This window comes from Anolis carolinensis, unplaced genomic scaffold (genome assembly GCF_035594765.1).
Source record: "Anolis carolinensis isolate JA03-04 unplaced genomic scaffold, rAnoCar3.1.pri scaffold_11, whole genome shotgun sequence".
Classification (NCBI taxonomy): domain Eukaryota; kingdom Metazoa; phylum Chordata; class Lepidosauria; order Squamata; family Dactyloidae; genus Anolis; species Anolis carolinensis.
The window spans coordinates 12,931,119-12,944,137 of NW_026943822.1; the positions used below are offsets into that span (position 1 = coordinate 12,931,119).

General features: G+C 42.1%; 1 protein-coding gene across 3 annotated transcripts in view; it reads left to right on the forward strand.

Moving 5' to 3' along the window:
• The window catches only part of lrrk1 (leucine rich repeat kinase 1), a 101,760-nt gene that overhangs the window by 30,572 nt on the left and 58,169 nt on the right, over positions 1–13,019 (forward strand). For 2 of the 3 annotated variants that reach the window (XM_062963002.1, XM_062963003.1), the window contains exons 4-8: positions 2,578–2,749; positions 6,221–6,400; positions 6,493–6,641; positions 9,063–9,289; positions 11,704–11,831. In XM_062963002.1, the coding sequence (XP_062819072.1) occupies positions 2,578–2,749; positions 6,221–6,400; positions 6,493–6,641; positions 9,063–9,289; positions 11,704–11,831 (856 nt within the window). Of the gene's footprint in view, positions 1–2,577; positions 2,750–6,220; positions 6,401–6,492; positions 6,642–9,062; positions 9,290–11,703; positions 11,832–13,019 lie in introns of those variants that run through there. The other variant, XM_062963004.1, reaches the window with a different exon arrangement.

Sequence of the window (13,019 nt, forward strand, 5' to 3'; positions counted from 1 at the left end):
ATCTATCTATCTATGGAAGGAATGGGCAACTTCTGAGAGTGCAGAGTCTAGTTTTCTATCCCAGATTCCTCCATGTGCTGCATAGACTACCAGAAATACCAACAACAACAACAACAACAACAACAACAACAACAACAACAACAACAATAATAATAATAATAGCAGCAGCAGCAACAACAACAACAAGCAATCTGAAGTCTGGCACCAACACCCGTTTTATTTAGGAACCAGTTGAAAAGTTGGTTGTTCATCAAGGCCTTTATGCTTTATTAATTAATCTCTCAATATTGATTTAGCTACTTTTTGCACTTTTTAATCTTTTCAATCTGTTTCAACTCACAATGGCGATTGCTGCGTTACTATGTTATTATCTTAAACTATTTAACGTGTTGTTTTGATGTTATTCATAAGCCACTGTTCCCATTGTTGCTGTTTGTTTGTGTAATGTTTTGCTAATTTACTTTTCAAGCAAAACAACAACAATAAAACAACCAGCCCGGCCAAAGGTTTACAGGCTAAATTGTACACATGTGCACTCACACAGGAAGAACAGACAATGATGATTGTATTTATTTATATATTCTGTTTCTTTTATAACTCGGCAACTGAGAGCCAGGTAGTAATCTAAATATAAAGCAAGACAGTACAATTACACTATGTAACACAATTAGAAACGTTTTCTGTTCCTGGTTTGAAAGTGTTATTTCCTGTTTAATTGTGCAGTTCTTACTTTGAATGTATTTGTTCTATTCCTGAAACTTCATGTTTGTGGTTGCCATTTTTTAACCTTTCATATGCCAGTTTTAACCTTTCGTGCAGACAGCAAAAACAAAGTTTTTGCAGTTAAATAATTTTTCCAAATCATGATTTCCCCCAGGCAGGAATCAGCCAGGCTTTCAAGCTGTAAGGCTTTTCAATGCTAATCAAGGTGCAGAATTGCAACATTCACACTTTCCTCCAACAGACAAGAGTTCTTTCTTCCCACCCTGGACCTTCTACAGATATATAAACCTCATTTGCCTAGTTTCCAACAAATCTCAACAACCTCTGAGAATGCCTGCCATAGATGTGGGCAAAACGTCAGGAGAGAATGCTTCTGGAACATGGCCATACAGCCCGATAAACTCACAGTAACTTTCCCCATGTTTTTGTGATAGAAACAATTAGGAAATGACATTTATAACCCAGGAACAAAAATCATAGTGTTACAGAATGTTATGAAACATATTTTTTATCCATGCATAATAATAAAAATACAATGTAAATAAAGCAAAAGGATACATACATATGTTTAGGGCAAGCATGGGTCTCTGCAACCAATTTAAGGGCTCCACTGAACTTTGATGGAAGTTAATGTGTCCATTTGCTTCAGGAACCAAGGGCTCTCCATAGATTATCATCAAGTACCTTTTTGGTGCTGGGTGCAAATCTTTTTATTCTCCCTACATGTATTTTTTAAAGGTTCAATTGCCTAAAATTGTAGGGACTTTAGGTCCGAACATGTCCTTGTTTTTGCTACTGGTTTTCCTTGGGTTTTCTATATTGCAGCGTTTTACTCTCTGCAGCGTTTATGATCGACTGCTTTTATTCACCACTTTCGTTGGTTGCGTTTTATTTATTTATTTATTGGACTTGTATACTGCTACTCCCAATTTGGCTCAGAGCGGTTCACAAAATAGATAAAACAATACAGTTAGCATTAAATAACAATAAGAACGGACATAGCCCCAAGTTTTCACCCTTCGAAGGCTTGTCGGAAGAGAAAGGTTTTACATGCTTTCCGAAAGGCAAGTAGGTCTTGGGTAGTTCGAATTTCAACTGGCAAGGCATTCCATAGATAAGTTTTACACTTTGAAATGTCTTTATTTGCTTCCATGATGCAGCAAAGGACCTTTATTTGATTTTAGATCCTCCCAAACCATGATCATGAATCAAGAGGGTCTCTTTTTCATCCTGGATCACCATCGCGCATAAGTTCAAGTGATGTAGCTGATTAACTTGATTGCGTTGTAATGTTTCAATGGTGTGGTTTATTCGTTGGAATTATTCATTGTGGAAAGGAATTATCCAATGTGGGATTTTCCATTGAAGGCATTATAAACCAACTCTGCTTGCAAAGGGTGGGAGCTTTCAGATAGTTCCATGGGTGTTTTCCATTCTGGTAGGTATTTTGGATCCTGTTCCCACCGCTGTGATTTTCTAAGAAGACAAATCACGCTTGGCATATTGACACTTTGGTCAGAGACGTTACACCAACGGATGACAGGGGAAGTCCTTGTTAGTGGTTGGAGTCCATTCTTTTCACTTTCTTTGGATTCCTGTGCCGGACTGTGGCTCAGGCTGGTTAGCAGCCAGCTGCAACAAATCACTCTGACCAAGAGGTCATGAGTTCGAGACCCGCCCGTGCCTGCATCTGTCTCTGTCTCTATTCTATGTTATGGCATTGAATGTTTGCCTTATATGTGCAATGTGATCTGCCCTGAGTCCCCTTCGGAGTGAGAAGGGCGGAATATAAGTACTGTAAATAAATAAATAAAATAAAATAAATATTCCTTCATCCTTTCTTTTCCTGAACAGGGCCACCTCCTAAGCCTTTCGTCCGCCTTTGGGGACCTGGAGATGGTGAAGTATTTGCTGAAAGAGGGACATGTCGTGGTGCCCCTTGAACCCAACGATGACCACCCTGCAGTGATGGCAGCCTATTTTGGCCACAAGGATGTTGCCCAAGAGCTTCTTGATTCTCTCCTTGGTAGGTGGAGTCTCTTGCTTTTCTTGTTCCTTTCTTGTCTCCTTCTGTATCCATGGTAGATGTCTTCCAGGTCTTCTCATGGATACGTAAACCACGGGTAACCATGAACTACACTGAAATTAAGGGCCTTTGTCCCAAAAATGCCATCATGTTGTGCTGCGGAACCTACAAAATGTCTAGAGAGTCCATGTTTTGTTGGAAGTGGATACATGAAACCTTGTGGATATGGAGGGGAGTCATATTGTATGCTCTGTTGTATTGTCTCTTCCTTCTTTTTAGCCACTTTCTGAAATGGAAGCCCTAGGAACTGTAGTTTTTTCCAAAGAGATAAAGCAAGTACAGTAGAGTCTCACTTATCCAACGTTCTGGATTATCCAACGCATTTTTGTAGTCAATGTTTTCAATAAATCGGGATATTTTGGTGCTAAATTCGTAAATACAGTAATTACTAGTAAAGGTAAAGGTTTCCCCTGACGTTAAGTCCAGTCATGTCTGACTCTGGGGGTTGGTGCTCATCTCCATTTCTAAGCCGAAGACCCGGCGTTGTCCGTAGACACCTCCAAGATCATGTGGCCAGCATGACTGCATGGAGCGCCGTTACCTTCCCGCCGGAGTGGTACCTATTGATCTACTCACATTGGCATGTTTTCGAACTGCTAGGTTGGCAGAAGCTGGGGCTAATAACGGGAGCTCACTCCATGCCCCAGATTTGAACCACCAAACTTTTAACCCACTGCGCCAACATGGGCTCCTGTAAATTCCTATAGTAAAGATAAAAATTTCCCCTGACGTTAAGTCCAGTCGTGTCCGACTCTGGGGGTTAGTGCTCATCTTCATTTCTAAGCTGAAGAGCCGGCGTTGTCCATAGACACCTCCAAGATCATGTGGCCAGCATGACTGCATGGAGCGCCGTTACCTTCCCGCCGGAGTGGTACCTATTGATCTACTCACATTGGCATGTTTTCGAACTGCTAGGTTGACAGGAGCTGGAGCTAACAGCGGGCGCTCACTCTGCTCCTGGGGTTTGAACCTGCAACCTTTCAGTCTCCAGCTCAGTGCTTTAACACACTTCGCCACCGGGGTTCCTTATTTACAGTAATTACTACATAGCATTATTTCATATAGAACTACTTTTTCTGTCGAATTTGTTGTATAACATGATGTTTTGGTGCTTAATTTGTAAAATCATAACCTAATTTGATGTTTAATAGGCTTTTCCTTAATCCCTCCTTATTATCCAACATATTTACTTATCCAACGTTCTGCCGGCCCATTTATGTTGGATAAGTGAGACTCTACTGTATACACAATAACATCTGCCCTTGAGTATCCCACTAAGACATGGACTCAGATGTCCTACTGCATGGTTGGTGGCAGTACAGACTGTTGTCTGTGGAGGTCAGGGTGCGTGCTGGGTGGGTTTCTTCAAACTCCATCAATCATCTGCCACACCAATTCCTCTGTTCAAATGTCAAACACATCTGTAGTCTGAAGTCCAAACATTTATTTCAATATCTACAAACATATTTACAAAGCATAGCAAAAGCCATCGCTCTGAGCTGGCATTCTCTTCAGCCTCTTGCCTCGGCAAGCACCAGCTCAACACACACAGAGATAAGAAACCACATTCCTCAGTCCGAAGGAAGTTCCGACCTCCAAGCCGGAAACCATGCCTGATAGATCATAGCAATCACAACAGCAGAAAACACTTGATTTACATTTCATACACATATAACCATAATCCAACACAGACAGAGCCTGTTTGATGCTGCCTCCACTCTGGTATAGAAGTTGGTCCCCCCCCCCCTTCCAAAAAAGCCCTTTTGTTTGGAGACGACCCTCAAAAGAGATCTAGAGCAGTGGCTCTCACCCTGTGCTCCCCCAGATGTTTTGGACTTGCAGATGACACCAAATGAGGAGGGAGAACTAATCCTCCAGGAGACAGGATCAGAATTCAAAATGACCTTAACAAATTAGAGAGCTGATTGGCCAAAAGTAACAACATAAATTTCAATAAGGAGAAAGGCAAGATACTACACTTAGGCAGAAAAAAATGAAATGCAAAGATACAAGATGGGACGCCTGGCTTGAAAATAGAGTCCCGTGTGAAAACGACCTTGGAGTCTTTGTGGACAATGAGTTGACCATGAACCAAGAACCCCACCTCACCCCATTCACCCAAAGTCCACAAAACGATGGTGCCTTTAGGGACCAACTCTAAAGCACAAGATACACCGTGCATGCTTTCGAAGCTTCACGGGTTTCTTTCTCAGGCAAAGGATGGAGATACAAATCACATAGGAAAAGGGAAGTGACATTGTTGACAAAGTTGTGTGTGACTTTTATTTATTTATTTATTTACAGTATTTATATTCCACCCGTCTTTTTCACCCCGAAGGGGATGCAGGGCGGATCACATTATATACATATAGGGCAAACATTCAGTGCCCATATACACATAGAACAGAGACAGAGACAGACGCAGAGGCAATTTAACCTTCTCCTGAGGGGATGTTCGATTCTGGCCACAGGGGGGAGCAGCTGCTTCATCATCCACTCTGACGGCACTTCCTCATTCCGACATCATAAATTTATTTATTTAATTAATTTATATACCGCTCTTCTTCCAGAGCGGTCTTACATAATGGCAAGATTAATGCCACATATAATATAAAATATAATAAAAACCATCAATCATAAAAACACACTTAAAAACCAGTATCATACCCAATTAAAACAGTAAAACACTGTGTGACCATTACAACAGGGCCAGTGGCACTGGGCCAAAGGTCAGAGCCAGTCTGTATTCAACTTCACATTAATCCAACGAATACATCAGGTTATATCAACTCGTATCCTAAACTGGGCCAAAACTTGGGCCCACATCCAGGTCTTCAGCTGCTTCCTAAAAGACATGAGTGATGGGGCTTCCCTAATCTCCCTTAGTTAAATTTGCCTCCCCACTTTATAAGTGGTACCTTATTTCCTACTTGATAGATGCAACTATCTTTTGGGTTGCTAGGTCAGCAACGAGCAGGGGCTATTTTTTATTTTTTAATTGATGGGTGCTCACCCCACCATGGGCTGGCCTCGAACTCATGACCTCATGGTCAAAGTGATTTATTGCAGCAGGCTGCTCACCAGCCTGCACCACAGCCCGACCCCTTTGGCTGCTCTGGTTTCCCCTCAATCCCGCCTTTGATCCTCTGGGCATTTTGGACTTCCCAGAATTCCTGGCAGTGGCCAAGGCGGGCGAGGCTTCTGGGAGTTGAGGTCTCACATAAATGCTGGACCAAAGTTTACCTGACAACAGGTGTAACGGGTGTAATATTATCACTTTTCTTCTCGTGCCTTTTGGGCTTTCTAGTTGGTTAAATAAAGATATCACTGTTCTGATATTTTGTTGTATTTTGCACCCCCTTTTTTGGTCACTTTGCTGGAATTACAGTCGATGAACCTTTGTTTGACTAGGTTCTTCCAACATCTTGCAGCTTCTGAACTGGATGCTCGCCATTGCCTGCCAGCGGGGCCACCTGGAGATAGTCAAGCTGCTGGTCCTGACGTACAAAGCAGACCCTGACAGCTGTGCCGTGCGGAAGAATGAATTCCCTGCTCTTATCCGATTGCCTTTGTATGCAGCCATAAAAGCAGGTATGTTGCCGTGAGCTTTGTACAAGGCACACCGCAGAAAATACGATCTTCTTGGCATCTCCTTTGTATCTCTTTGCTGGGTTCTTTATTAGGATATGAGGACGTTGCTGCCTTCTTGCTTGAGAACGGGTCCTTCTTTTGCTCCTACATCCTGATGGACTGCCCTGCTGCAAGCAAACGCCTCCTTCGGCAATATTTTGTTGAAACGACAGCCTCATCCAGGAGTGCTCCTGCAAAAACAGTGAGTGTCTCTTTGTATATCGAAGCATCGATCCTCTCTGGTGGATGGAGACTTTGAAAGACCCCCCATAGTAAAGTTTACTCGTTTGTTTCATTCGTCTTTTGCCTTTTTACTTGTAATGGAACTCAAAGCAGCTTACAAGTTGTTAAAAACAATAAAAATCAATTGATTGACGGAAATGCAATTAATTAATCAATACCAAAGACTTTGCATCATCAATTGGGCCACAGTACTGCAGCGGGTTAAAACACTAACTGCAGGAAAATCTGTCAACCGGAGGGTTGGCAATTCAAAGCCGTGAGCTCCTGACTGTCAGCCCTAGCTTCTGCCAATCTATTTCTGCCTTGCCACCATCTTCCCGAAGGGACTCGGGACGGCTCACATAATACAGTAATATGTCGCATATAGCTAACTACGTACCATTTATGTGTTTTAAATGCAATTTTTTATCCTGTATTTTTGTTTTAATTGATATATTATATTACTGTTTTATCTTTTTATAGTGTGATTTGTATTATGTTGCTTATGCTTTGTTCTATGTTGTTTGGGCCTCTGCCCCATGTAAGCCACCTCGAGTCCCCATGGGGAGATGGTGGTGGGGTATAAATAAAGTTTTACTATTATTATTATTATTATTATTATTATTATTATTATTATTATTATTATTATTATTAGCTGTACCTGGCCACGCGTTGCTGTAGCGAAGTATGAGGCCCCTTTTACACAGCTGGATAAAATGTACACTGAAGTGGATTATATGGCAGTGTTGAGTCAAAATAATCCAGTTCAAAGCAGATAATATAAGATTCTAAAAGGGTTATTTGGCTGTGTGGAAGGGCCTTGAGTCTACACTGCCATATAATCCAGTTAAAATCAGATAATCTGTATTTTATAGGCAGTGTGGAAGAGGCCTAAGTGAGGCCTAACTCTGCCTGTCCCCTGGGCTGAGTGGGTTGCTAGGAGACCAAGTGGGTGGAGCTTAGCCTTCTAACTGGCAGCAATTGGATAAAAACAATTATTCCTCTCCCTCTAATTAGGACTTTATTTTTCTTTTCTTTTTGTTGTATGAACGTAGAGGCATGGATGAGGGGTTGTGCTGCCAGGTTTAGTGTTTCTGGGATGTGTAGTTTTGTTGTTTTGTCCTAGGCCGAAATTTCATTACCCTTTTATATATATAGATATATAAATCTAAAATGATAAAACCATACAATCACACACATACATAATTACAGTGTAAAACATTAAAATTCATAAAATGCAGTCATAGCTGCGGATAAAACAAGTTATTTTGAAAGCATGCAATGCTGTTTGAAAGCATGCAATGTGAGTAGATGAATAGGTACCACCTCGGTGGGAAGGTAAAGGGGCACCCTGTGCAGATATGCAAAATATGCTGGCAACAGATCGGAGATGTCTACGATAACAGGCTCCTCAACATGGAAAAATGGAACAAGAGCATCTCCCCATGGCCAGAGTTGAGCATCGCCTCCAGACGACAAAGGGGGAAGACCTTTACCTTGTCTTGTCAAAGGCTTTCATGGCCGGGATCACAGGGTTGTTGTATGTTTTTCGGGCTGTGTGGCCATGTTCCAGAAGTATTCTCTCCTGACGTTTTGCCCACATCTATGGCAGGCATCCTCAGAGGTTTATCCATACCTCACAACACAGAGAACACAGAAATGCTGGACCATTCCAACAACTATCATGTCAGACTACACAGAGAAGCCATTGAAATCCACAGGCATGTGGACAACTTCAACAGAAAGGAAGAAACCATGAAAATGAACAAAATCTGGCTACCAGTATTAAAAAAAACTCTAAAATCAAAACAGTATATGGGAACCAACACTCTGAGGGCAGAGCACAGCTAATGACTAACAAAGGATGCCCCCAGGCAAGAGACAAAAACCTTTCCAATGCTAATTAGGGTGATTAACTGAAACATTAATGCTGGCTTCCCAGTGACAAAGGACTTTTGCCACACCCTGGACTCTACACAGATATATATTCTTTCCTTTCCTTACTTAGTTTATCCATACCTCACAACTTCTGAGGATGCCTGCCATAGATGTGGGCGAAACGTCAGGAGAACATACTTCTGGAACATGGCCACACAGCCCGAAAGACATCCAACAACCCTCCGACCTTTACCTTGTCTGTGTCTTGTATGTCGTTGTGTAAAAGGCATTGAATGCTTGCCTTATATGTCTTCTATAGTCTGTAATTCTGTAATCAAATTTCAGAAATATTGAGTCTTTGGCTAACACACTGCATGGGGATTCTGGAATGTATAATCCACCAAAAAGTAACTCATCTGACGCCTGCATTTAGAGTGATTTTTCTCAGAGATCCGGCCCCTGCTTTCCAATTGGAATTGTTGATGCTTCCCATTGAAGCCTTCTCTTTTGCTTACATCTTAAGGCTCTCCTTGTGAACTGGTCGCGCCTGAGGCTCCCTTGGGTGGACCTCAACTGGCTGATGGACGTCTCCCAGCAGGTGACCGAGCTGCACCTCTCCGCCAACCGCCTGGCCTCGCTGCCCTCCGCTCTCCCTTGGGGGCTGGTCAACCTCCAGAAACTGAGCCTCAATGAGAACCGGTTGTGTGAGCTGCCTGGCGTACACTCTTCGGATGAAATCATGTGCACAAAGTATGTGTCATTGCTATAACGGCTGTTATCTGGTTACCCACTTCCATTCATTTGTATTTAAAAAGTCCTGTTTGTCAGAGTATTTGCAGCGCAGCAGTAGTTGGGTGGAATCAGTGGAGCGCAGAACGAAGAGACACTCGGAGACGTTGGTAAAACTATTTACAAAGTTTTACTGTATCAACACAAACAGACTAACAGACGACAGATGAACACAGGACTTGACTCAAACTCTAGGCAGACAGAACTCGACTGAACTGACTTGTGTCTGGATACTCCCTAGTTCCTGCCACACATCAAGGTCATCATAGCTTCTTGGCAATTAACTCTTTCCACACTATGGTACATTCTGGATGATGCAATCAGTTGCAATACAAGCATGGCACAAATTGCATTTAAACACTATCAATACACAAATCCCACATTAACACTGTTTAGGATCTAAAATGATATTGAGGAAGAGAGGGTGTGTGAAACATGTTATTGATTTATGTATTTTCTTTCATGTCAAAAGCATTGCATAAATAGTATAAAACTGATAAAATAAAGCGAACACTAACGGCTAAATGATCTTCGACCAAAAACGGGCAACAGTGACAGCATTGTCTGTAGCTTTGAGTAGTTCTTCCTCTGTGCATGACGCAGGGCATGGTGGGCAAGCATTCATGTGCTGAGTTGTCTGTTGCAAAAGGTGGAGGATTCTTCTAGGTAGTGCCATTTTGCCAGGTTGCCTTTTGATCTGCCGACTCCACTTCTGAGTTTGTTCGGGGACCTCCACGTTGCCCATTCTTGGTTTGTCTTGGAGGAAGATCCTCGTGGTGGGCCATCCAGTTGGAATTGCCTGAATTGCTGCCTACATGGATATTCCTCCATTTTTCATTCTGACTTTATCTATAGACCCTTGAGCTCTGCACTAGTCACCTTTTGCTATGTGCAAAAGTTATGCTCAGGCTTTCAAAGTAATTGTCTTGTTATGTCGTTTTTGTTTATTGTTGGAATGTTTTAAATTGTTGTTAAATTTTATACATGTAATGCTATGTTATGTTGTTGTTCGAGCTTGTCCCTGTGTAAGCCATTCCGAGTCCCTTCGGGGAGGTGGGGCGGGGTATAAGAATAAAGATTATTATTATTGTTGTTGTTGTTGTTATTGACACAGCAAACAAGATAGATATCCTGGATTTCGTATCACAAAATCACAAGTCGTACACTTCTCAAGTGTCTAGGACTGTGTGATGTATTTTCAGATGATTCGTGCAGATCCCAGTAGGGTGGCCTTTTGCAGTTGGCAGATGGTAATTTTGTCAATGTCTTTTGTTTCCAAATGCTGGCTGAGATCTTTTGGCACGGCACCCAGTGTGCTGATCACCACCGGTTTCTGCCAGAGTCTTTGCAGTTCAATCTTGAGGTCCTGATAGTGGCTGAGTTTTTCCTGTTGTTTTTCGTCAATGGGATGGCAACATCAATGATCCAAACCTTTTTCTTTTCCACAACTGTGATGTCTGGTGTGTTGTGTTCCAGAACTTTGTCAGTCTGGATTCGGAAGTCCCACAGTATCTTTGCGTGTTCATTTTCCAATACTTTTGCAGGTTTGTGATCCCACCAGTTCTTTGCTGCTGGAAGGTGGTACTTGAGGCATAAGTTCCAGTGAATCATTTGGGCCACATGGTTGTGCCTCTGTTTGTAGTCTTCTGTGTGATTTTCTTACATCAGCTGAGGATATGATCAATGGTTTCGTCAGTTTCCTTGCAGACTCTGCATTTTGGGTCATCAGCTGATCTTTCAATCTTGGCCTTAATTTCATTTGTTCTGATGGCTTGCTCCTGGGCTGCGAGGATCAAGCCTTCTGTCTCCTTCTTCAGGATCCCATTCGTGAGCCAGAGCCAGGTCTTCTCCTTGTCAGCTTTTCCTTCAATTTTGTCAAGGAACATTCCATGCAATGTTTTGTTGTGCCAGCTGTCAGCTCTAGTTTGTAGTGCGGTTTTCTTGTACTGGTTTTTTGTCTGCTGTGCTTTGAGGAGTTTCTGATTTTTGACTTCAATCAAAGCAGGTTCTTCACTTTGATTTAAATATTCTGCCAAGGCATGTTCTTCTTTGACTGCTTGTTTTACCTGTAAGAGTCCTCTGCCCCCTGATCTTCTAGGCAGATATAGCTGGACAACATCACTGTGAGGGTGCAGTGAATGATGAATGGTCATGAATTTTCTTGTTTTTCTGTCCAAATTGTCCAGTACCACCTGTGTCCAATTTATAATGCCAGGGGTATGTCTTATGACAGATATGCCCGAGGTGTTTATGGCCTTGATGGTGTTGCCTCCACCACCTCCACCACCACCATCATCATCATCATCATCATCATTGCTGTTGTTGATTTGATTAGATTTGATTACTACCCTTTTTTCTCACCTTCAAACCCACAGATTACTTGAGGTCGACATATCCAACAACAGGTTCCTCAGCCTCCCTTCGGGCTTCTTGCACCTCTGCAGACTCCAAAGGCTTCTGGCTGCCAAGAATTATTTGGAGACGTTATTTGATGAAGAGTATGGTGAGTCCATCTTGGGAGTTTCAGAACTGCACATCTTGCCCAGCGCCCTTTCACACAGCCATATAACCCAGAATATCAAGGCAAATAAATGCTTTGAACAGAATTATCTGAGTCCAGATTGCCATATAATCCAGCTCAATGCGGATTTTATGCAACTGTGTGGAAGGGGCCACAGCTGACTTCCGTTATCATGCTATAGGAAGGGGGAGGCGTTCCCAGTTGCTCATTTTTCCATTCGTCTGCAAATCTGAGCAAGGTCCCAATGTGTTTTCCAGGCTTTTGCTGCTTGAGACAAAGGAAAAAAATGGTCCTTCCTCCCCCCCCCCCAAAAAAAACTACTTAATTGTTCAAAAGTGTACATCAGCACTCGTGTTAGGATTGTATGAAAAAATTGTAGTAAAATTGCCCCTAGATAGCAATCAGAGTCATAGAAGGCTACACAACACTCATACGTTTGCCCTTTATAACCTTTGCTGGAGGTGCCATTCTGCCTCTTGGTCTTCGTTTCCTGAGGCGACTGCTTCACTCTGAGTTTAAGGCCTATCTATATATATAAAAGGGTAATGAAATTTCGACCTAGGACAAAACAACAAAACTGCACATCCCAGAAACACTAAACTTGGCAGCACAACCCCTCATCCATGCCTCTATGTTCATACAAAAAAAAGAAAAAGAAAAGAAAAATAAAGTCCTAATTAGAGGGAGAGGAATAATTGTTTTTATCCAATTGCTGCCAGTTAGAAGGCTAAGCTCCGCCCACTTGGTCTCCCTAGCAACCCACTCAGCCCAGGGGACAGGCAGAGTTAGGCCTCACTTAGGCCTCTTCCACACTGCCTATAAAATACAGATTATCTGATTTGAACTGGATTATATGGCAGTGTAGACTCAAGGCCCTTCCACACAGCTATATAACCCATTTATAATCTATAATAATAATAATAATAATAATAATAATAATAATAATAATAATAATAATAATAATAACTTTATTTTTATACCCCGCCCCATCTCCCCGGAGGGACTTGGAGCGGCTTACATGGGGACAAAGCCCGACATATACAACAATAAAACAGTGAAGTGAATATTTCAACAATAAAACATCAACATCAATAAAACCATTATAAAAAAACAACATACAGCATAAAATATTAAAAACAGAAGACTAAAACTCAGATCTGGGCCAAGGTG